This window comes from Cryptomeria japonica, chromosome 5 (genome assembly GCF_030272615.1).
Source record: "Cryptomeria japonica chromosome 5, Sugi_1.0, whole genome shotgun sequence".
NCBI lineage: Eukaryota > Viridiplantae > Streptophyta > Pinopsida > Cupressales > Cupressaceae > Cryptomeria > Cryptomeria japonica.
In genome coordinates, this window is record NC_081409.1 from 325,254,170 (window position 1) to 325,281,093 (window position 26,924).

At 38.2% G+C, this 26,924-nt stretch overlaps 1 protein-coding gene across 2 annotated transcripts in view; it reads right to left on the reverse strand.

The window, feature by feature from the left end:
• The window catches only part of LOC131062392 (uncharacterized), a 214,978-nt gene that overhangs the window by 95,780 nt on the left and 92,274 nt on the right, over positions 1 to 26,924 (reverse strand). For both annotated transcript variants that reach the window (XM_057996042.2, XM_059221446.1), the window contains one exon: positions 6,582 to 7,036. In XM_057996042.2, coding sequence (XP_057852025.2) covers positions 6,582 to 7,036 — 455 coding nt within the window. The remainder of the gene's footprint in view (positions 1 to 6,581; positions 7,037 to 26,924) is intronic.

Below are 26,924 nucleotides of genomic sequence, written 5' to 3' on the forward strand. Positions count from 1 at the left end.
GCAAGCAGATTCCAAGATTGGAGGATGATACAAAGAGAAAGCAACAACATGATGGAGCCACACAAGGAGATGGATAAGTGATATGAATGATTGAGAGCATAGAGTGCTTTCAAGACAAAGATAGGCTTCTTACTTCAGCCTTGCAAAGAACTTCTCTCTTGAAAAGCCAATACTACCCTAAGCAAGAAGATAAGATTGAAGTTCATTGGCGAAAGACACAAAGATCATTAAGGATGAAAATTCTCGTTCCAGTTCGAAATATCTTCACCAATCCTGAATACTTCAAGTTCTAGCATCTTGTAGCAGCATGAAGATTTTCAAAACAGAGGATGATGTATTTAGATTCGTGTCTTCGGACACATAATAGTTTCAACTGTGTATTTGTAATTTTGTTTTGACAAGTTTGCTTGTAAAAAACACAATTTTGTAATTGCAAGTTTATCACTTGCACTTTTGTAATTACAAGTAAGCTGATTACAAGTCAACTTAGAATAGGACTTGTAATTTTGAATGTCTTAGTTAGTAGTTGGAATAAGTCATGGTGGTTGAGATAATTTCTCAAGTAGTTAGAATCCTCCCACCTTTTTCTCAAGGCTCCTCTCCTATAAATACTTGAGGGGATCTATTGTAATTTATATCTTTTGGCAATACAACAAAATTCTGTCAGTTTGTATGTGCACTCTAAGTCTTTGAGCTTAGATGTAAATCAAATTGCTTTCAATAAAAGAGGCAAGTTGTGTTGAGACTTTGTGCCAATTCAAGTTGTTATGTGACAACATTTTCTGGAGTTGATTGTGAGTTTTGTTCTATTGTTCAAGAGGGATTTAAATTCAATCTTGCAGACTTTGAGCTCTAATTGCATTTAGAGTTATATGTTTGGTTTTCAGATTTGGTCTTGCAGACTTTGAGCTGCTTATCATATTTGAAGCTAGTGTGGAAAGCTCAAGTGGGAAGATAGCTTGTAGACTTTGTGCTGCTTCTATTTTTAAGATTTGTGCATGTAAGGTGAAGTGCATCATGTAGTTAGACTTTGAGCTACTACATATTGTGCTTAGTTAGCAGAAAATCATCTAAAAAGGTTGATAGAAGAATAGATAGTTGAAGACTTTGAGCTTTCTTTCTGTTTTCCTGTCCCAAGGAAGTGATGGAGGTCTTTGTGCCTTCATGGAAACTTTGCTTCCCTTTATGTTCCAAAAATCCTACAAAAAAGTCTCATTTTTGTATTTGTTGTTATTTATTTCCAATTGCTATTGCTTTTCTGTGAAGAGAAAAGAGTATAAATTTTCTTGAAAGAAGAAAAAAGACCATTGTCTCACCCGTATTAGATTAGTTTAGTTTGTAGATAGGGGGAGCCTTCCCTAAATTGGGAGAGTATCATACTCACACACTGTGGCTGAAACCACAATTTTGCACATCCCCCCAGGTGTACAAAATTTTCAACCAACAAGTATCATATATAAGCAGGTAAATATTCCATGCTACTCAAATAAACATAATTTGATGTTTCAGGTTGTAGACAAGGGTTACCACTTTTTGGATTGAGGACTCAAATGTGTATAAAGACAAATACAGTATGTTGGTTATTGATGAAGATATTTATTGCAATCATAGAAAAATGAATGTTATTCGGTATACTGTGGTTCCTCAAAAGATATCATAAGCATGCCATTTTCAAATTTATTGATCAAAAAATGTATTTCACTGTAAAAGTCTTGGATGCAGGGCTTAGCCCCAACGAAATAACCAATATGAAATACCTAGGAGTTGTTAAATTGGTGATCAGATTGGACAGACAAAAAACAATAATATGTCTTCACAAATAATGCTTCACACTGTGAAACTAGATTATTAATAAATACGGTTCAGACTTCTAAAGAATGACACAGGTTCAATATGCCTTAATGTAAGATTCAATTTGCTGATGAAGAATCCAATGTGCAGGTGGTAATACACGAATTGCTGAAGGAGGATACACGATATGCTGAAAGATAACAGTGAATGAACAGCTGAAGTAATAATACGAACTGCTGTAGTTATTAGATGATTCGATTTGCTTGTGTCTTCTAATACAATCCCTTGGAAGAGTGAAGGAACGGGTCTATATACCCATTCAAGGGTGGTGCCAAGCAACACGACTTATACACAAGTCGATTCATCTTTAATCAACACGTCTTCTGAAGGGATTAACCATTGTTAACTAACACGTCTCCCAAGGTGGTAGTTATAATTATTTAAAACTTAATATACATTTGCAACCGGTTTTCATAAAGTCACTAAACTAAGAACATAAGAAATCTCCCAAGAGCATGAGATTTAAATCAGAGAACATAAATGTCTAAGGCCGATAGGCCACTAGGCATTTATGTCGATCTGAACGATCCGACAAACGCTACATATATCAACACTCCCTCTTAGCTAGGGAGGAATCTTTCTAGATGTCTATAAGTCACATCACCTCATGTGATGTTTGACCACAATGGCTACTCCCATATGTGGAAAGGAAAGATATCACCTCATCGTGATATCAACCATTATGGCTTATCCATAGATATCACCTCACGTGATATCCACCATTATGGCTTATCCATAGATATCTCCTCGCGTAATATCCACCATTATGGCTTATCCATAGATATTAGCTCACGTGATATCCACCATTATGGCTTATCCATAGATATCACCTCACAAGATATCAACCATTATTGTGAGATCGTCACCTCACAATGATGGTAAGATGCACAAGTGTTCATCATTGTGAGATCATCACCTCACAATGATATTCACCATGGCTCATCCAGAGGGTAAACACACAAGTACAATAAGATCACCATGGACTCTCTCACGTGGTGTTGTCATGGCGTCACACACATGACATCCACCATGAACCATATCAGAGGGTGGAGATAAGGGCTTACACCTCAAGTCTCTCTCAAGGAGAAATGCATTAACAAGAGTTTACACTTAAAACATCTTTTGAAGATAAGAATACATTAGTATATACATAAACAAATCAATGAAGCTGAGACTCAATCTCAGCTAGGGCTTCATTCTCCACCATACCAAGCTTACCTCAAAAGTACACAAACTTTATTCTAGAGAGGGGCTTGGTGAGAATGCCTTCCGTTTGCTCATCAGTACTAATGTATCTCAATTGAATAGCATTCCTTTTCACCATGTCTCTAACATAGTGATACTTGATCACTAGAGAAACCATCTTGACATGGTCCACTCCCTCTGAACCAATATGACCAAGATCCTCGGATATCAATCGAAGCACATCCTCTTAGCTGCTCCCTCTGTCACGGAAGCATCCCCTACTCACATGGTCCCAATGATGGAAGATGTCTTGCTTCAGGAGACTCTCATCATCTGGTATGATCCTCATACGACTAGAAGTGCTAGATCCAAAACCACCATGGATCTACTGTCATAAGATCGAGCCCTAGGCAGGAATATGACCATCCTGAGATTTAGAACAAAATCTCCTTGTAGTACGCTCCCTCTCACTAGAAGAGCCTTCTTGTCTCAACTTGCTTCGTAACCCTAGATGCTATCATCATCTGCACAAATGCCTCTATGGCTTTCACAAGTGAATTGTTGCACTTTTGCAGTTAAATATTTGTTTTATAAAAATTTGGAAATGCAAAATCTCATAATCTCCACTAAAGTCCTCTGCATATTCTTCCTGAATTTCAATCTCTTCATCACAAATAGAACTTCAAAACTCTATAACCTGAAAAGCAACAGGCTGTGATACTAAAGATGTATAGTATGTAAGGGACAAGTTTCTCATAGTAAATTGAAGAAATTTAAAAAACAAGATATCCAAATGTAGCTTGTCATAAGCAGACATCTATTGACAATGTAGATTCACAAATAATATGCATAATGTAATTGCATGAATTAATAACTACATATGAAATTCATGAACATTATTCAACCATAAAACTTATCTCTTTCAAATCAGAATATGAATCCATCTGCATCCTTTTGTGGAAGAGTCTCACCAACATCCACAATGGAAGCTTGAGGCATAGTCTTGGTTGGACATTTCATTGCGTAGTGACCATATTTGTCACATCTAAAGCGTTGCATTTATGAAATATCCTTCCTTCGTTTGAAGTGTCCTTTCTTACCTTTCTTCTTTGAGGAGTGAGAGGCAAGAACATGAATATCTTCATTTGTAGAACTTTGACCAATGCCTCTTGTGACCAATCTTGACTCTTCTTGAATGCAGTCTATCTTCAATCAATCAAACTTAGGAAGTTTTGATCTTCCGCTTATCCCTTGAATAAATGATTCCCAAGATGAAGGGAGATCATTGAGTGCCAACATGGTTGACTCTTTGCCCTCTATAGTGTGTCCAATGGTAGAGAGTTGATCTCTCAATTTAGTAATCCTCATGAAGTATGAGGTGATGGATTCTTCTTTCATCATTTTGATGTGGTAAAGTTGTTGCTTTAATGCAAGGGCTCGGCTTGTGTTGTTGATCTCATACATTTCCTCTAATGCTTTGAACATGTCATATGCCGTCTCCAACTTGGAAATAATCGGCACGATGTGATCTTTCACCGAGTCAACCAACATCTCCATTGCTTTATGGTTCTTTCTCTTCCATTGAAGCTTCTCATCCTCTTTGGTTGGTTCCGGTATGGCTTTCTTCACGAAGTCGTCTAATTCGTTTTCACCCAAGGCAAGCATAATTCTAAACTTCCAAGATACGAAGTTTGATGCTCCCTCAAGTCTGTCTTCAACTCTAATTCCATTCACCATCTTGACGTTTGATAGGAGTAGTCGAACTTGAAGACAATAGTGGAAGATGACCTTGCTTCTATAAATCCAATCTGATCTTTCCTTAAGCCTGCTCTGATACCATGTTAAATTGGTGATCAGATTGGACAGACAAAAAACAATAATGTCTTCACAAATAATGCTTCACACTGTGAAACTGGATTATTAATAAATGCTGTTCACACTTCTAAAGAATGACACAGGTTCAGTCTGCCTTAATGTAAGATTCAATTTGCTGATGAAGAATCCAATGTGCAGGCGGTAATACACGAATTGCTGAAGGAGGATACAAGATATGCTGTAGATAACAATGAATGAACTGCTGTAGTTATTAGATGATTCGATTTGCTTGTGTCTTCTAATACGATCCCTTGGAAGAGCGAAGGAACAGGTCTATATACCCATTCAAGGGTGGTGCCAAGCAACACGACTTATACACAGGTTGGTTCATCTTTAATCAACACGTCTTCTCAAGGGATTAACCAATGTTAACTAACACATCTCCCAAGGTGGTAGTTATAATTAGTTAATATACATTTGCAACCGGTTTTCATAAAGTCGCTAAACTAAGAACATAAGAAATCGCCAAGAGCATGAGATTTAAATCAGAGAACATAAATGTCTAAGGCCGATAGGCCACTAGGCATTTATGTCGGTCTGAAGGATCCGACAGACGCTACATACATCAACAGGAGTTAGGCTTTAAAATCAACTGATATGTATCTACTAGTAAGTGAAGTGTGATTTTAATACCTCTGAGAGAAAAACACACAGACTTCCCAAATTCCAATGAATAGCAGAATATAGAAATTGACTAGAGAAATGAGGTTTTTAAGTCCATGAAATAATGAAACAAGTTTTTGGAAAAAAAAGTGCAGATGATTTAGAAAACTTTGACAGTATTTTACAATGGCATAATAGAACAATTATAGAATTAACCTTATAACTTTAAGGATTCTTGTAGCTTTCTAGATAATGTTATGACATTTTACCACTATCATATCTCTAACATGTGATCACACTAGCATATCGCATTAGCAGACTGTCTTTCTTATAACAAGAAATGTGGATTTTCCATTTGATTGTAATGCAAAAAGTGGGGCATGATTTGACTCTTAATGAATTCTAGAATGTTTTCTGCCCAGTTGAGGTGGAAAATGTACCTTTGCAAGTTTGTTTTGCCAATTTATGCCTCACTGAATAGCTCATTAAGAGGCAAATGGAATTGAGAGGTTCAATGTGGGATTCAAAGAAAGATTTAATGACACTTAACTGGTCAGTCATTCATAAAAGAGCTCAGAAAATTCCTTGAAGATGAAAGAAAATTATGCTGCCAATCTAAGATAAGGTGGACTACGTGAAATTTAATGTTCATTGCATGGCCTTACCAGATCATCTGAAGTTTGAATTCAGATGAGAAGAAAAGGAATAGATAGCATATGCAAGATTTTTAGAAAACAAGTGTCCTTAGAGACCATGTAAAGTGGGGACAGTACTGTTTGGAATCCATCTCCTAATCCTTTGTAGGAGGCAGAATGAGTTAACTAGTGGAATGAGGCAATATTCAGACCATGTTTTGCTATTCTGGCCAATTACCATTGATATATTTCATGACACTAACACAAATTAAATTTATTATTGTGGTTACAAAATCATAAAAAACTTCTCCTCGACAGCAACCCCAGTTCTACTGGTACATGGAAATGCTACAAATAAAAGAAAGGGGCTATTATGGATGCCAAACAGAAGCCCTAAAGAAAGAAGTCGATATACATAAATCACAGGTTTACCTCAGGTGGAACTCCAACTTCATCCTCTATCATTTCAGACCCTGTCAAAGATTCTGTAGTAGAATATTCATCTAACAGAAGTGCCTCGCTTGTTTTCTGTGATTGCTGAGTCTTCTCCAGAATTGAAGCTGCAGAGCTTACTCCAAGAGTTGTGTTTGACTGAGAAGCAAAATGTTTTTCATGCAATTCACTGTCAGAGAGACAACCATTAGTTCTTGTCATGAAATGAGTGACACGTCCACCTTCCCCAGCATGTTCCTCCTCATCTAAAAGATAATTGGATCTGTAGATTCTATCCCAAGTTGTATCCTTCGTATTAGCAGTCTTAGATTTCCAAGAAGCATTCACTAAATGTTGTTTTTCTGCAGAGGAAGTGCCAACAATAGTATGTCGAAGACCACTGGAAACTCCTTTAAATTGGCGAAATATGTCAACCATTGCATCATCCATGTTGTCTTTGCAAGAGAAATCATTTCCAATGATCAGTTTAAGGAAGATATGGATGCCTTTAGAAAGAAGAAAAGGCTTCAAGTGTGTGAAATATAACTGATTAATCATTGTACATCATATTTGCATTATTTTACAGATTCTTTAGAAAAGCAAATTTTCATAGCATCATATCCATAAGTCACATATGATCACATCAGTTGCTCAAAGATGTCAAAGTAGTGGGTAAAGCTAGCTAGGGGTGGATGTGGAGCAACATATCTCAAAGCACAAAAAGAGCCCCAGATCTGAAGATATTGCTTCTAGTATCACATGTAAGAAAGAATTAAGTGTTCTTTCTAGAAAATGCAGTAAACATTGGTTGAAAGGAGAGTAAAAATTCAATGCAGATCATAAACACCTTTCAAAAAACAAAGCAGAGTCCTTTGTCAACAGTGCAGTAACTTCTCATAATGCAATACATGATCCAACAAGGAATAAAGTTAAGGATATCAATAGGAAAGTAAACCCCGGTCCTGCATTTTTTTCACAAAGCATAACAAAGAAGATATTTATTTTTTATTGTTGTATTATTCTTTAGACCAGAAACTAAGAATCAAAGAAAAACAATAAGTCCGAAAGAAATAATGTTTTGCAGCACTCATCAGACTGTAGAAAAATGCAAAGGGGTGCTTATTGCCAAACAATAAGCCTGACACTTCATACCTAAAGAATTTGAAAGCAGAATCAGTCCATTCCCTGAAGGATGCTTATTATCATTCCTTGTTTAAATGATAGAAATGTCTACAGAAAATGAAGTAACATAATATGATGGTATGAAGGAAAAGAAAATTGATCTAAAAAATGAACAAGTTCTGCAATAATGTTTCTTACATTCTTTTCGCAGACCACTAAATTTCATTGTAAGCAAGGATATAAATTGGACTGATTCCAAAGTTAGGTTCAGGGTTTAAGACAGACAAGTTTTTTTAAAAAGTAAAGATGTAAAATGTTAAGAAACATGCAATCCATATATGAGTCGTGATCATACAATCAAAAGATGTAAATATTTTAAACTTTAAAATAGAATACTCAAATGAAACCAGCAATGAGGATTGAAATATAGGATTTATTAAAAAGCAATATGACCCTCAACTTACATGTATGTCAGGAAATTTTTAAAGCCACAAATGACAAAGTCACAAAAATTAGCAAAACTTGCAAATATTAAGTCATCTCTATTGAAAATGGTATAAGAAACAGAAGCACAACCAAAACCAGAAGCAGCTTGCAGAAGCAATATTATTGATAGAAATTGAAATGATATTAACGTCCAGAAATGACCAGAGTAGGTCAATGGAACAGAAGAACATTGTCAAAGATAACAACAGCATATGAAAACATAGGCAAGCTGCAATGTGCCTAGGAAAATAACTAAATAAATAAATTACATAAAATACAAGAGTATAAAAAGTATAATAATAATGCAATTCATGCCCATGGTGATATAAAAGAACTATATCCTTGTCCTTGAGAGCTCCCCAAAAAGGATAAAACTATGAAGTTCCAGACCAGTATTGCTTGGATCAAATAAATCTGATCTATAGTTGTTTTCTACACAGCAACATTTCATTATCCATTTATCCTCTTTCCGTAAAACTAACACTAGTAGCTCAACTATGAATTAATGTTTGGGATTCAACGTATGCACCAACTTGTATATATTATGATCAGTTTTTGAACTGTTACATCACAAAATAATCATTTGCTTGATAGATTTGTATAACTAAGCATCTTAAAGCAATGAATGATGAATTCCTAAAAAGTATTTAGACACTTCTCTTAAAGAAAAAATGTCATTTTAATAATCAAAACTTCAAGAAACCAAAACAGGTTGGGAAGGCTCTTTATGGAGAGACAAGAAATGAAATTAATGGAAAGACCTTTGACAACCATCACAAAAGATTTATATGTGATCCAGACAACACCTTGTATCATCCAAGTGATAGTTTCATACACATATGAAAATTTCTGAAATACAGTTTTTTGCTATTTTTTAAGTTTTCATATTTTGCATTTTCAAGGCCCTCTAGACTGGAATTTGGCCCAGCGACTTTGTCTAGGTGCTTTGATGGGTTGCTTTTGCATTCCTTCAAGGTATTTGAACTAGTTTATGACCTAAGGTTTGCAGCATATGTCCAAACCTTCAATTTTAAGCTACAAGCTAGGAGCTGTGACGCTGTCACTTGGTGGTATTAAAGAAAAAACCTCCAACAAATATTTTCATTTTTCTAAACAGTTCGTCATTATCTGATTACCCATTCAATTTCCAAGAAGAATATAATACACTAGCAAGTTTGGTGATTCTATTGAGAGCCCTAATTTACCATTTTTTAGTAGCTTTTCAGATTTTGTATTGTACATCTATACAATAGCTGAATTCAAAACATAAATTAAAGTAGTGAAAAGGCACTTGGTTGAAATAAAATTCTATTTTGTTGTAATGTCCCCTCTCTCCCAGTAGATCACTCGGGTTTGGAGATTCCCATGTTAGCCATCTCCGCAGGTGAATTTAGTGGATAGGAGATGACAGTGATGGCACATGGGGGTCTATACTTGGCATTTGGCGCTAGGAAGTGTTATTATTTGATGTGATAATGTTATTATGATATAAAGTCACTTTTTCTAAAAATAGACAAAAATTAATTAAAGTGACTTTATAAGAAAAGTGCAAGGTTGAATTGCATTTATTAAAAAGACCCCATTGCACATTTCCATAGGTGTTAAGTGTTTTAAAAGGTGGGGCCAAATCAATGAATAAAAGGACCCTCAAGTTAGGCGATTTGGCAAGGAATTATTATATTTAATAAATTTCATTAAATTAAATAATAACCCCAAAAAGTTCGATTAGTGTTAGGGAGGTAATAAAGTGAGATGAGGAGATTCATTTTAGCATCTTGGAAAATCATTTTTACAATCAACTTTTGGAATTTGAGCTCTGCAACTCAATTCAGCAGCTTGCTACTTTGAGGAATGAAAACTCCTTGAAGAGAAGGTGAAATTGGACGATACCCCAATTCACAGGATGGAGGAATTCACTCAAAATTCCTAATTGGGCTTCAATTCAGATTTATTACAGCATTCATAGGGAATTTATATGCAGATTGGAGAGGGTTTCAGACTGAAAGGCAGATAATTCATTTCCTATGGCAACCGTACAGCCTCCATATGCAGCCGTACTATTTGGTGACCTTTCAGGGTGCTAGATACCATCGATCCAGCCATTAGAGGGTTTGAATCTGCTTAATTTCTCATGGTCAGTGTTGCACATCAGCATCTCAGTGATTTTTAGTGGTTACAGGAATAAATTTCTCCTCCAGTTATTGTTTTGATTAGTAGATTGAATAATTCTTCCTGGGAGCCAAGCGTGGAAATTAGTGGAATTCAAGTATTTGTTTTTGGTAATTTTCATAGGATCAAATAAAACCATTTGAGCCCACTTGCAGCAGCTGGAAGCCCTTAGACTGTTTCATTCTTCAATTCATCAATTAAATGTTCTCCAGGATGGGCATTGGACTCCTGGTATGCTACTTCTTGTCCTGAATAATTAGAATTCTTAATTCTGGAAGTTATTACATTGTTGTTCATTAAAAATCAGAACTATGATCTAATTATCAGTCAATTATATTCCTTCATTTTGTGGTTCAGAGTGTTATTTCCTTGGCATTTCTTTCACACTAAAACTCTAAGCAAGCATTGGCATCAAAACATAAGCATAAAACCTTAGATAAACCATTCTAAACTTCAATCAACAGCAACCAAACTTAGAAAAAATTAGGGATATTTCAGTGGTATTAGAGCATGATCGTACCAGCATGAGGGTCATCTATGCATTCAGGAAGAACCGGACCTTAGAGATATTAAACATGTAGAAGAGCACAGGGATATTTGGACTTTGACATGGGTGATAGACCTAAGGATAGTAGGAATCCTCGACAGGAGGAGAGACAAAACCTTCCTGATCTAGAAGAAGTGATGAGAACTTTGGCTAATTCTCAACCTAGGATTGTACAGAAATTAGACAGACTTCAAGATACACTGGACTTGACTTGTCACAGGGATAGGTGTGGCATTCATGGCAGGTTTGTTTCTGTGGCTAGGAGTCGTGGTAGTAGAAGGGCACCTTCATCATTAGGCAGTGCGTCTATTTCTCCTAGGGATGACAAGGCTCATGCCCAGACAGCTGACAGGCCTATGCAACTTCATTTTCCTCCGAGAGATGAGTTACCACCAGTAGACCCACAGGAGGGCGTTGAGTTTCAAGACGTGGTTATGGCAGCTAGTGATGAGTGGGTTCGTCTCCCAGGGCATGTTAGGGATGCTTTCCCCTTACACCAGTACTGTATGCAGCACAGAGAAAATATGAGAAACCATAATAACAGATGGCCCAGACAAAAGCAGAATAATGATCTTAAGCAGGCTACCGGTAAGATTACCTTATCTCCCTTCGATGGCAGTGGGAAGATTAGTGGATGTGCTTGGGTGCACAAATTGGATATTTACCTGTCCCTTAAGCCGATGCCTGAGGAAGAGGCCATACAGTTTGCGGTGCTACATTTGGAGGGTGTCGCATATGATTGGTGGCATCATGGTTTGGTCACACAGAACCATGGTCTTATACACTCCTACACTGAGTTTACTGAGCGCCTGATTGCTAGATTTGACAAGAAGGATGTAGAGTTGTATTACTTAGACCTCACATTATTGAAACAGCCCAGGCATGTTGAAACTTACATCAATGAGTTTCAACATATCGTTGTGATGGTTCCTGAGATGCCTGGTAGACGAGTGGTGATGCTATTGATAGAGGGACTACATGATAGGTTGCAGGATTGGTCAAGGCTCTTAAGCCTAGGACCCTTCATGAGGCTATACAAACTGTTGGACCTTAAAATCACAGGTTTGATGGTCCCTAAGGGTATGCCACTCCCTATAATCAGGATCAGCAATCGATTTTAGCCAACAAGTGGAATTATCGATTTGATCTATCTTCCCTTCACTTTTGGCTCTGCCAACCCAAGGTGGGTGTACCTCATCACCAACTCCTCTTCCTATATACTACAATTAGCTGGTAATACTTAGGCAGATTATATTACAGTATTCTTATCTAGAGTCACTCTCAAATGGCATGAAAAGAAGAATGACTCTACCCTTATATCTTCTACTCCTACTTTGCAAAATTGAAAATGAAATGAAATCTTAATTTATATTTTGTGAAATTAGAATAGAATTATGTTTTAGAATGCAATGGTGGACATGTAATATAGACTAGTGTCTTTCTCTTAATTGGGTACAGAGTCTCATGAAGCCTCCTTTCTTTCTGTCTCCTCACTAGACAGTTTTACATAATTATCCACTGCTGATCTTCCTACACATATTAATCTTATTATGACAGTTACTATATGGTGAATTTAATCAAGCTCACACAATAACTTATCCAAGAATGTATACCTTCTTGTTCACAAAATGAAAATAACAAGACAGTAACAGTATATAGAAAGAACTTTTAATGCAGCCTTCAATCTTCTCAATATCAAAATAGCAAGAGATTCAAAAGGTAACCCACAATAATCTGAATACAACATATAAGCAGAAAGATAACTGATTTTGTATTACTTATATCAGAATTGCATAAGAAGAGTAGTAAAATGCTTAATGTTTTTTAACTGGAAGTTTTTTATAATTTCTATGATGATCTATCACATTGAAATGATCTTCCTCTTATAAGGATAGATCCAGTACATATAAAACAACATGTCTTTTTGTAACAACATACTAATTAGCTACATAGTGTAACTAATTCAAACAAGAACTTAATGATTCAAAAGAAATAAATTGACAGCCCCTAGGTGGTCTATGTATTCCTGCTCCTTGTAGGTGGTAATATTCGAGATGAAGTGTCTCATCACGTACTCCTTCTTGTAGAGCCTGTCCAAGGCGATCTTTACATTTTTCCTGAATGTGATCCTCATCGTTGATTGCCTCCAATGCCCGCAGGTGCTCCTGCGACAATAATTCCTTCCATTGTTCTTGAGGAGTTGGCATTCCATCGTGGTCGTTTAGCAGAGAAGGGAGAATCTCAGTGTCCTCTGTGTCTAACCGCCTCATATCATCTTCTAATTCATCCTTGTAGTCCATTTGTTTAGACCATAATTTTCTAACATTTTTCGGTCGCTTGGAAGATTTAGGGTCCTGCACCTTATCAACTATCTCCTTCACCCGTTCTGTCAGTCTAGTATGTTCATGTAATGCCCTGAAAGTTCCTACATAGGTGTTCCACTAATTATTGGTATGCTGCATCATTTCACCAAACCTGTAGGTAACTAGTCCTGCCATCATATCATAGACGACCCTCTTCCCCTATACTTCTTTCTTTTTCAATTTTTTTTGCAACTTCTCTTCCTGATATCTCCAATAATAAGTATCCTACAATGCTTCAGTAATTTGTTGTTCTCGCTCATAAGAAAATCCTTCTTTGTTTGGAATCAATCTCAGTTCTTCTTCCAACTAATGCATACGTTCTTTTGTCTTCTCATATTTAGTCTTATAGACATCTCTCTCTTTTACCGCATGCTTTATTTGGGCTTTGGTAAATTCTGGTACATTAACATTCAGATCAGCAGTTTCCAATGGGTCTATTTCTCCCACCTTTTGAACCATAAGGTGGCCGAACACTGTCAGTTTCTACCAAAGTAGGCATTTTGTTCCTTGGGTAAAGAGCCCATTGTAATAGTGCCTTTTTGTCAGGGTCAAAACCAAAGCCAAAATAAATCTTATCAATATCTTGTGGCAACATCCTCTTGTGTATATCATGATTTTTAATGAAACTATCAAACAAGATTGCAGAACTCATAGCCCAGTCGGGTACAATGAGTACACCGGCTTCATGCAAGAGTTGTCTTCCTCTGGCTGGAGTCATTGTAGCAATTTCATTATCAATATCCTTTTCTAATTTTTCAAGTAGCACACTCTCATTCTCAAGGGTCACACTACCGGCTTGCTGCCTGGTCCATTTTCCACGGTGTTTGTACAAGAATGCCATGAATTCTAGTGAGTGAATGAATTCATCATCAAAGATAAAACTTTTACCTGCCAGTATCCTAGTGTCCTTTTCATCACCCTCGTTGTCAAGTCGAGTCTCTCCTCCCCCTAGATCCTGATGCAAATTATGCTCACGGTAATCTTCAGTATCACTAAGTATTACAGGGGTAGGTTGGGGGGTCAAGTGAGCAAGCGGTGTCACAATTTGTATGCCTCTTCCTATAGGCCTCCTTGTATCTAAAGCTCTTGGTGGGACACCCTCAATTAACTCATTAAGACGAGCAATTTTCATATTTGCACGGGCAATGGGATCCTAAATATTTGAACATACATCAGGCATTGACAAATTGTGGCTTTTTCTCCATTCCTCAACACTAATGACCTTACCATAGGCTTCTAGTTGTTCAGTGACTTATGGTTCTTCCAAATTTCGGATCAGATCCTCCTCTTCAAGTGGCACATGTTCATATGGGCGAAGCTTCTGTGATTGCTTAGCAGCATTGACAAATCCTTCAGGATCAAAACTGACCCGAGGCACATCCTGACTTAAACCATAATAGGCCAGCTTGTCCTCAATGCAGTCATATCCCTTTGTAGATGAAATAGTAAAACTTCCAAAACATAGATACCTAGGCAGCAGGGATTGTTTCCCATATTTCTCCAAATGCAGGCTATTTGATTTTGCCAATTGTCTCATGATTTCCAAATAAGCAATTCTATCTGGTACTGTTTTTGGGAGTATAAAGGAGACCCTTCAAATCCATACACTCTGATCTTAGTGTAGTTTTTTAGGGCATACCAGTCTCCCCAATTATGACTGACCAATTGCCGCTCATCATTATCCTTTGGCCTGAGAAACTTTAGTATTTCTAGACTTGAGGTGTAATTACGAGGATAACCAAGAAGATGACACAAAGGTTTGACAAAATGTTCTTCAAAACACAAATGTTGGGACCTTTGACATCTTTGATCCCAGATTACTATCCACATCTGAACTGGTTTCCTAATACCTTCTCTATCATATTCATTCACTCTAAGACTATCATTCCACATACCCATTATCTGACCAACATACAACAGCATATGCATTAAAACAGAGTAATGTCTGAAGTGGATCTCACTAGGGTCATTCTTGACTCTTTCTAAGCCATGCTTGATTTGGTCCACAACTAAAGTCACATAGTCAAAAGGCCGAGCATCATGTGTCTGCACATTAGTGGTCAATATCATAGGTGCTACTTCCATCAGAACACTCGTCTCAATTCCCATAAGTTGGCATACAAAATAATAAGTGTATTTGAAATATTCCTGAAACAAATCAACATCATAAGGAGGTTCTTCATTCTTTCCAAACATTCTCATATTATCTCCGTCCTTGGGCCTATGCATAGGAAACCTCCACAATTGATAGATCTCTTTGAGCCTGGCAAACTGATTGGCTAAGAGAGTTTGATCAATATGCTCATCAACGGTTATATCTAGGTCGAACACTTTTGACATGTAATCCCTAGTTATCGACAGAAGTGGCTGCCCAGTAGCATCATAAATTGTTTTGCTTTCGAGCCTGTAATTCTTTGCCAATAATGTCATCAAATCCACACTCACAAAGACATTAGGCACAACTAGTTTCCCTGTGTTAAATGCCCATGGGTTGCATATCGGCTCAGGCCTATTCCTTTTTATGTAGTGGTACAGAAATAATTCATACCCCGTCATAGGTGTCCAGACATCGCCTAAGTCTTCATGCTTGTCTCCTAGCATTTTCACTTGGGAAGATCTTCTAGATTTTGGGCCAAAATCAGGGAATTGATCCATCAAATCCTGGTTAAGGTGTCTTCCTTCCTTTTTCTGTTTTTTGGGCTTGGGCTCTTGAGGATTTTCTACTTTTGTGGATTCCTTCTTTTGTTTCTTAACCCTAGGTTTTTTCGAGGTACCTGCCATCTTGCAAAATCAATGAAGCAATCAAAGGAAATCTCTAATCTGGATTGAGTACTTGTAATTTGGGAGTAGATTTTGACTCGTTGCTTACTTACTTTGCTCTGATTACTTTCGCGTACGCTGCCTGAAGGTCTTGGTGATCTAATTTTATGCAATTCACTTCTTAAAATCTTATGAAACGTTGCCTGAGATATAGTTACAGAACGGTCATGGGAGCTTTAAATTCAAATTCGTGTGATATTGATGTCAGTTGGTGTACATTAATGTCAGAAGACTTTACCCCTTGCTTTGCCGCCACCTAGGTTTTTCGATGTAGCTTCTTGGTTCGACATAACCCTTACTCTCTTTTCTATTTTCTACTACTATACCGAAGTATAATTTTTTGTCAACATAATGAATTTTTGCTTACCCGATAAAACTCCATTTCGGTGTAAAGGTTTATGCTTTCCCGACTCACATGACTATATCAAAATGGGATAATATCAGTAACAATCACAACAAGTTACATCAACAAACCTTTAGGCTTCCCTTCGTGGTCCCACCGTGTTTTTCGTTGTAAGAACATATTTCGGTATAGCATTCCCAACTTTTGTAGAACCCTCTTGCTATGCCAAAAACTTAAGGTTCGGCATATGTTACCGACTAATCTTGTAGATGTTTATCTCCTCCCAGCGGTGGGACCCGTTGGTCTTTTCGATATAGAGATGAACTTCGGTGTAGCAATTTTATACTTTGCAAACCTTGTTCACTATATCGAAAACTAGCAGCTTCGGTGAAACGAATGGAGAGTCTTTTCGATATCATTCAAAGCTTTAAAGTTTATATCTTTGGTATAGCCCGTATACTCTATCCTGCTAAATCTTCTTTTCACTGTAACTTGTACTTTCGGTATAGCCTCATTACGTTAAGCAAGAATGTTATCCTATGCCGATACCTGACTTTTCGTTGTGATCAAGCAAGGGTTACACCGATAAAGGGTTTATCGGTGTAACTTAACTTTTCGGTACAGTTCATTTTACCTTTGCCGGTATTGTTAGCTACTCCGAAACATTATTTTTTTGTTGTAGCATTTTGTGAATCTTCCCGATACTGAGTATTTTTATACAATGAGAAGTATAATGCATTTTCTTTGGCTTTCTGAAATAAAGTCATGGATTTTATTGGTTTCCTTCCGAAGCTACATGCTGGGCTCAACCCTTATGGGAGCCACATTTATCCCCAGATATAGCATTCATGTTTTTTGTAGTGACCATGTTTTGCAATTGATATGTATGACTGCTTTTCCATTTATGTCTTTCATTAATGAACTTGTAACAATAATGATCAAATAAAGCATTCTTCTCAAGCCAATGTTTGTAGACAACTTTGAAAGTACTAAGTGAAACTTTAGAGAATTTCCTTTTCTAGTTAAATACAAAAGATTGATAAGTTAAAAGCAAGGGAATTAACTTATTACTTGAGAAGCTCTAAATTTTGTCAGAAATTAGGGTTCCAACACAGACTACCCTGGACCTTGAGATAGGTTGTGGGGATTGGACAAGGCTCTTATGTAATGTCCCCTTCTCATTAGTCCTTAGATATTCACGGGATTGGCCTATCATCCGACCCTTGTAGGCCAAGAGGATTGATTAGGGGGTCGAGTTGCAGTGATTCACGGCTTCACATTTCATGTCTATTTTGGTTTTATGGCGAAATAAGGAGATTACACGTATTGCGAGACATGTGCACTTTAATTATAATATAATAATATTTTATAAAGTGCAATTAAATTAATGTGTAATAAAATAATAATAAAGTGTACCTACAGGATAAGAAGAGAATCTTCTAGAAGGAATCACATGACTGGATATGTAAAGAATAAATAGAGTAAGGTGATTCATTGTTGGGCATCAGATGTTGAATATCTCTTGTTGTGTAGACTTGTGGAGCCAAAGGGTTTTCTGCAGATAATCATTTGGGAACGAAAACTCCCGATGGTTGGCATAACTAAGGAGGTGAAAGATCTTCCGAGGGGTTGCTATTGTGAGAGGGAGACATCTCAGTCTTCCTAAGTGTGCCTATCAAGTTTTGCTATTTGCCCTGGTGGATGTATTGTTGAATCTTCAGATTGGCAGCATAGGTGTTCATTGCTTATCGATTTTTGGCTAAGAAGGATAACCGATCCCATTGGAGGAGCATTTGAAGGTAAAGGGTGTGCTTGCTGGTCATATCACAGGTCTGAAGGAAAATCGAGCTGCTAACCCCCATACCACGATTTCATTCATCTCTCAACATTGAAGTATCGAACTTCACTTTGGAGGCCAGCGACAATCTCAGTAGTGGAGGGCGATTCTTCTTGAGGATATTAAAAGGTGAATAGTGGACAAATCAGTGACACATCTCACTCTGAATCAAAATCAAGGCAGGCAGGTTATATGATCGACTTTGCTCATATCCCCTCGATATGGCATCCTAATTCACCATTAAGGGTAGCGCTTCACTCTAAAGATAAGGACAATCATTTTGGAGGAAGTTTGAAGTGCATTCAGACTGTCGAACACAGATACCTCAGACCATAGTTGCAGCAGCAGGGGCGATTTATGTAGCAGGTCAAATTGGCATATTGGAGGCTCCCTATCATCTGGTATTGCTTGCTTCTTCAAGGTGACTTATCCCAGGTTCCTTTGGCATCACTAAACTCTCTGTAATCTCAGTTTGAAGGAATGAATTTGTTGCAGTCATGTATCTTCAGAATGTCTGAAAATGGTCTACAATAACAGTCCATAAATCTGATTATATTGTTGCCTATGTAACATCCTTGGATGGTCAAATGAAATAAATAAGAAAGGAGTTTGGATTGCATCTACATCACCTTTACATTTATGATTGTCTGAGGATGTGTGCCAAATGTTTGTCATAATGTCAGTCTGTTGTAGGTCATAATTTTGATGACTTAGACTCATAAATATCAACAATAGATTGTTGCTTATGCATCTCTAGTTATCTATCAGTTAAGAAGAGTCATTTAGCAATTGATTATTCATATATGATGGTCTACATTACAAACTAAAAACTGTTAGCATAACACACAAACTTCAGAACAGCATAACACGAAATTTGGACAGCAAAATATTCCTTGTTTTCAGTCATCGTAGGACAGGGGATAGTTCATCTTAAGCCTAGGACCCTTCATGAGGCTATACAGACTACCCTAGACCTTGAGACTACACCACCACCCCCTTCTTATCAGTCGGATAAGAAGTTTTCCAGAGGTTCTAAGCCTTTTAAGAGATCATCTACACAGCACAAGAGTGCACCACCTCCTCCTAGGATGGATCAGGAGACTCGTAATGAGCTGAGGAGGAAGAAGTTGTGTTTCACATGTAAGGAACCTTGGGAGCCTAGTCACAGATGCCTTGGAAAAGGCAAAGTGCACCTCATTGAGGTCTACTCTAATGTAGATGATGAGAAAGTACAAGATACAATTACTAAGGGCATCCATGATGAAGATGGACACGAGGTTCCACAGGTAGAGCTTGAGCAGGATGAGACTTTGGGTACATCCAAAGTCACTATTGCTACTCTCTCAAGAGTCCCTAGGATTCATCCCTTTCGGCTGAAGGGAGTGATTAAGGGACAATGTGTGACTTGCTTGGTGGGCAATGGTGCTACACATGATTTCATTGACGAGTGACTAGTTGCCAGAAGTGGATAATAGGTTGAGGACTTTGCTGGTTTCAGTGTGAGAGTGGTTGATGGTTTTGCTATGAGGTGTACTAGGAGGGTCCCTGTTGTGACCATTTCACACATCGCCCCATTAAAATGGGGACCCCCTTTTTTTTGCTTTTGTTTTGCCTGTTCTTCTCTCTGCTTTTAGGGTTTTGAGTAAGTGAGTGAGTTGTCTGGAATAGGGTTAAGCCTTAGGGGTTTCTTTTTGATATTTTCAAGCCGAAGTCCAGTCAAATTTTGAAAGATTATTAAGCATCCTCCCGAAGATTGCAATTTTTGAAATAGGATGAGCCTGTCAGAAAGTCAGGTATGTCTCAGGATAGGTCCAGTCAGGGTTTTTTGAGGGCAAAATCAAGCTAGGTCTAAGTGTTAGCATTTTGAGGATGAATTATGCATTTTTTTTGTCCGGGTAATTTTTGACGAAATTTTTGATGGCTTGATAACTGGATCCCGGCCTTGGAGATGACCTAATTATGCCTTGTGAAGCGACTGAAGACCTAAATTTTGGATATTTTGGCTTATAGAGGTGAAATCGCTCCTGTCCCTCTCCCAGGGACCAAGGCGAAAATGATATTTGGTGCATCTTGGTTATTGACTTGTTTTAATTGATTTGTGCAGAGTCGCCAGGGGATATAATTGGACGTAAATTGAAGATTTTGAAGATTTTGAAGACTCGAAAATGATAAATTTTGAAGGTTTAATGGCTAGGGCGCTCCTGTCCTTCACTGAAGGACCAAGGCGAAATGGTTTACTTAGGTCATTTTTGGCCTTGATTGGTCAAATTGGAGCGCCAAGGGTGCAATGAAGGATGAAATGAACATGATAGACCACCCAAACTTAGTCGTTAGCAGTGGGAAGTTGGACCCTTTTGGCCTAGAAAGATAAAGGCGCTCCTGTCCCTCACCAAGGGACCAGAGCGATTTTCTTCAAACACACCTTCTTGGACCTTTTTTTGGACTTGGGCTCTCGTTCACGGATGGCACAAAGATGATATCTTCCCCAACAAGGGAAATTTGAGATGAAAAGTGGAAAGATTTGGCCTTGAGGACATAAATCGCTCCTGTCCCTCACTGAAGGACCGGAGCTTGAATTCCAAATTTGCATTATCCTCACAAGATTTAAGTGATTTCGTGATTTAAAGAGGTCAAGAGAAGTATGTTTTATTCGTTGAATATAACTTGAGTGGCCTACAAAGGAGAAAATCAACCTAAGTAACTAAAGCGCTCCTGTCCCTCACCAAGGGACCAGAGCGATTTTTAAAGGGACGCTCCTGTCCCTCTCCAAGGGACCAGAGCGATTTTCTCACAAGACAAACTTCTGGCAAAGGAAAAGCAAGTTTCATGTTTGAGATGAATGGAGGAAGGCGTAATCGATCCATTGAAGATAATTTTGAAAGTTAGCAAAACGCAAGTGAGCTCATAATGGCCAAGGCGCTCCTGTCCCTCACCAAGGGACCAGGGCGAAAAACACATTATCAAGTCTTCCTCCCCAAATTTGGACGAATCCAGATCAAGACATAAGATTGGGGTGATATTTAGAATGCTTCAAGGAAGAATGAATTTGCGAGGACCACAAAACTTGATGAAAATTGGCTAGGGCGCTCCTGTCCCTCACCAAGGGACCAGAGCGAAATCTTCAAATTTGCCTAATAGCCTAACATTTTGGAATGCTACTTTCGTTTCCAAGACTCAAGATGGAATAAGGAATGATTGTTTTATGCCTTGAAGGTAATTAGATATTGATATGGTGCTATGGACTAAAAATCGCTCCTGTCCTTCACTGGAGGACCAGGTCGATTTCTATAAAATCAACAATCTTCCTCCAAAGCCACGCCAAGACAAGGTGATACAAGATGGGAAATGCCTTTCAAAGGACGATGAACAAGGAATCGACCCCAAAAATCAACAATCCTAGGCTCAAAAACAAAATTCACTCCTGTCCTTCACTGGAGGACCAAGGCGAAAATCCTTGGAAGAGCTCATTTTGAGAAAACGAGTTGAAAATGCACTAAAGGGACAATAAGGATCATTGCTTACCCCACCACAGGAATTGGCGATTTGGAAGACAAGGACCAAGGACAAAAGGTAAGATCGCTCCTGTCCCTCACCAAGGGACCAGGGCGAAAGTGTTTTGAAGCACACTCCTTCCAAAGAAGGGATGAATTAAACTCAAGGTTCGTAATAAAAATGCTATTTTGGACGTCCAGGAAGAGACTTTGAACGTGAAAAGCAAGAAATACAAGGCCAAATATGAAAAGGTGCTCCTGTCCCTCTCCCAGGGACCAAAGCGAGGTTCTTAACAAAGTAATATTTTTACCATGCCTAGGCGCTAATGTCCTCTAAAACACATTAAATGCCAAAACTCCAAAATATTCTAAAATCAAATTGACATTTAATAAGTGCGCATATCATTTAATAATTAATTTTGAGCCTTAAAAAATCGAAATTTTTAATTATAAAGGCATTTGAAATTAATTATTATTAAATTAAATTTAAAAATAGAGCGCTTGGGGTATCATTTTAATACTTTTTATAAAGTCGGCCTCTTCTCTTATTAAATTTTTGTTTATTTTTGGCCTATTTTCCAAGTCGGCCTATGGGAAATTGCAATGGTGAGCACCTATATAAGAGAGGTATTTTGAGCAATGTTAATCCATCATTCAATCATTTATTCAAGTACGATTTGGAGAAGCAAGGAGGAGTGCAAAATTTGGTCTAAGAAGGATTGCGAACTTTGTTAGAGGCTAGAGGTGGAGCGAACTTTCCTCAAGGCATTGAAGACTAAAGGTGGTGGAGTTGAGGCTCGTGAGGATAAAAGGGAGGCGCATTTTGCTAGAAGACTTCGATCTACCTTTTTTCCTAGCGAATTTCCTTATTTTGCATCGTTTTTTAGATTTAATTCTCAAGAAGAGGTATGGCGAGATCTCCCTTGTTCAAATTTTGAAATTTTGAATTTCAAATTGCATAGTTATATTTAGGAAATGATAATTCAAAGATTTATCATGAAGTTTCCTAAATTTAAAATCTAGTCTATATGTTTAAATTGCAAGATATATTACTCATTATGAAATGTTGTGTAGGTGTCAAGATGGTGACCCCGAAGGCAGGAGCATCCACTAGTCGTCCAGCTCTCATGAAGGAAGATCAAAAGAATGAAGAATTGGAGACCAAGATCGTGTCAAAATGGAGCAACATTGGAGATACCAACTTGGGAAACTTTAGTGTGAAGAAGTTTTGAGAGGTCCCTTACATTGGAAAGCCATCACCTGTCGCAAGGAGAATAATTGAAAGTGGCATTATCAAGGCAGCCAGCTTCCCTCCAGCAGTCCAGTGTCATGAGCTGATGATCGAGTGTGCCCGCCATTATGACCCACAATCAAGATCAATCGTGTCCAAGGAAGGAAACACTTTGGCTTACCTTTCAGAAGAGGCTATCAGTGAAGCTCTCCATCTGCCAGAACATAAAGATATGATTTACAAAAGCTTGTAAGGAGCTAGATCCATGTACGAAGATGATCCAGACACTTGCTTGAGCATCATCAATAAGAATTGGTTACTCAAAAGTCGTCCTCGCCTAAGCAAGATTCCAAACACACCGCATAGGATCGACTTCCAGGAAGAGTACATAGATTTGATAACTTTACTCAATCGAGTTACAAGGGCTCCTCAAGCCTTCTATTTTGAAAAGTGGATGTTCTACTTCATCCAAGTGATAGTTCAAGGGAAAGGAACAATTCATTGGGCTAGAATTATTAGCCATTGCTTGGACGTGCAGTTGAGAAGACTGAAGGCTACCAAGTCATTCCACATGAGCTCGTACATCATATATGCCTTGATCAGGAGTTTTGAATATGCAAGACTACCTCACAGAGGAGTGATCGGAAGAGGACCAGGGGAAGTCAGAGTTTGTGAATCTTATGTTCATTTGCATCACCCACCTGGAAGTAACTACAAGTTAGTTAATGATACCTTCACGATGAACATCACCAGGACATTGCAAGGTGGGATTCACAATCGGATATCTCAAAATGCACAAGAGCTTGTAAAAAGGTATGGTGCTTGGTTTATCCAATTCCAAAAGTTTACATATATTAGAGTTCATGGGTGTCCTTCACCTCGATATATGTTGCCAAGATATCCGACGGACAGAATAGTGTTACTGGAGGTAACTAGGCAGTTGGCGGCTTATGAGAAGGCATTCAGACACAGGCATGGAAATGGAATTCTGGTACCTATCATACTAGGGAATTCAGTTGAGGTATGTCCTAATGCTCTAGCCATGGATGATGCAGAGAAAGAGTTGGCCTTATATTCATTTTCGTTCTTTGCCTTGAGAGAGAACTTTGATCCTTATGGATATATAGAAGAAACAGTTGGTAGAAAGTACAAGCACGAATTTCAGATAGAGGACTTTTTGATGAATCTCTCAGATGATTTAGAAGTGAAAAGAAAGATGCATTCTAGGTTGCCTTTAGATCTCATCAGGAAATGCAAAGTTTACAGAGTGGCTGATCAAGCTCAGGACAGTGGCAGACATCTCCAATCATCTTATGACCGAGAAGACAAAGCAGTAAAGATAGATTGGAATGAACCTGAGGTTTTTGACTTAAAAGCTTTGATGGCTCCGGTTTTGTCATGTACTCGCAGATGGGTGGATATACAACATCAAAAGTTGAGAGAACAGAACACACCGATGACTTTTACTTTCGAGGAAAGGCCAGGGGAAGGAGGAGCAGGCACAAGCGAAGGCAATCCTCATCCTAGGAGCACAAGTGAAGGCAATCCTCACCCTAGATGCGTAAGTGAAGGCAATCCTCATCCTAGAAGCGCGAAGAGGAAAGAAAGACCTGAGAAAAGGGAGCCCTCCAAGAAGAAGCAAGAGGCCCATTGAGATCACTCATCTGGCACATCTTCCCGACATGAAAAAAGGACAAGTCAAGGACAAGAGAAGAAGGTACTTGAAGTTGAGGAATCTATGGAATCAATGGTCCAGAATGATAAACATGAAGAAAGGCAAGCACCTCAACGTTCATCAAGTCAATCTCCCCAAGTCAATGAGCTACATGAAAACAAGAATGATGATGAAGTGACATCTCCTCTCCGAGAAGAGGGATTAGTGCCTAAAGAGATACAAGTCAGAGAGACAAGGTCCGCCATTCCAGATTGGTTAAAGGAGAGGCTAACAAGGGTAATTGTGATTGAAGATGAAGATAATGTGATTGATTTAGAAAGCCTTGTTGGAAATTCTCAGGGAGTAACAGAAAGGAAGAAGGCCACCAAAATGTCCAAGATGATTAGAGATGAGACAGGGTCCAGGAAATTGCAGATAGCTACACCAGCAGTGGACAAATATGAAGGTGAGATCCTGGCAGAGGAGTATGATGTAGAGACCTTTGAGCTTGGTCCACTCACAGCCGAGCAGACACTGGATGAGGCAACTGATTCATTTGAGGCACTTAAAGACAAGCTTAGAGAAGAAATGGAAAAGAATAGAAAGCTTGAGCGAGAGGTCAGTGCTTGGAGAGGCTACTTTAGCCATCTCAATCAGCCTTTGGGATATCAGGATCCAGCAGTATCTCCTGTGCAAGCACTTCCCCTTGAATCAGTTGGTGAGGCAGAAAGAGTTAAGAGCTTGGTCCAGCTTATGAGCTCTTGGATTGACAAATCCCATACCGTTGCCATTGAGTTCGCAACAAGAATGATGCAGACCACCCATCGAGCTATCCAGGTCCTTGAGATCATTCACAACCTAATGATAACAGTAGCCGCCTTTGCCCACACTAGAGATGTTATCATTCCTATTCTGCAAGTAATCAGGCAAACACCAAGGAAGATCTTACCACAAGAAAAGATAATGGATGGAGGAGCTCATAATTTACTCCAGTGGTCAACTCTACTTCACATGAAGGAAGTTCTTTTCGAAGACATTAGTACCAAATGCAATCAAGTTGAGGAGGTCATCCATCCAATTCAGGACAAAGTGTTTGAGGTGTTATGTTCTATTCTTGGCAGGAGGATTGAAGATGAGACAGATGTGAATCTTCAAGAGTTGGAGGAGAAGGTCAAGGTCATCTTTTGCAAAGATGAGAATGTTATCACAGATGAGCAAAGAGATCAAATGTTCGCCATTATGCTCCTGATTGAGAAAATCAAAGAACTCGAGCCTGGATGGGATGCAGTTCTTCTCAAGGCTTTTGATCAGGTCATCCACTTGGAGGAACGAATGAGGAATCTTCCAGAGATTCCTATTGCTGATATCGAAGGAATTGTGTCTAGATTCACTGCATATGCTAAGGAGCATTGGAAAGGGAACAAGGTTCTAGAAGAGAGGTTGTTATAGATGATGTGGCACCTTAATTATCATTGGTCTATGTTTCCTAGATTTTTGTGCCAATTAAATATTTGGCTATGCATTTAATATTGTTCAATAAAAGGGGGACTTTTTGTAATAAACCCTAATTAGGGTTTAGGTGTCAGAATCTCAGCCGTTGATCTTCTTTTGATCTGGGCCGTTCATTGTAATTGAGGATGCTATATATACCCTCATTCATTTTCATTTTGTCATTAGAAAAGTATAGATAGAGAATAGCAGAATAGAATTAGAGCTTTTGGAGAGAAGAAAGTTATTTTGTAGCAAGATTGAGTTTGAAGAAAGAATTTTGAGCAATTGTTGTCTATTTTTGGCTTTGAGATCAATAAAATATTGAAGTTATGGTGTTTTATTGCAATTCTTGTGGCTACTTTCATGGTTGCTTACTTTCTTGAATCATTCTTGGTCGAAGTAGTATTTGAATTTGAAGGACTAAGTGTTGAGCTTGATCTTTGGTGAGATTCACGTTCCAGACCACTAGCTTCTTGCTGATTGTAAGAATGCCTTGTGTGGTCAACTGGAGATATTTGGATTGTTTAAACCTTCAGTCATTATTGAACTATTGATATGTACCTTCATGGTAGTGTCTATGATTCTTGATGAATTGAAAAATCATTACTCACCTTAGAAGATCGCATCAACTTCAATAGAGTTGTTATGTTTTGGCAATACTAAAATTGGTAGAATCTTACCAAGTCTAGCCTACATTGAGTCGTTCCTAGGATTAGATTAGAATTCATCTCTTGCAAACCTTATCTTTTGATCCTTTTTGAGAACTTGTTAGTTTTAGGAAATCCTGTT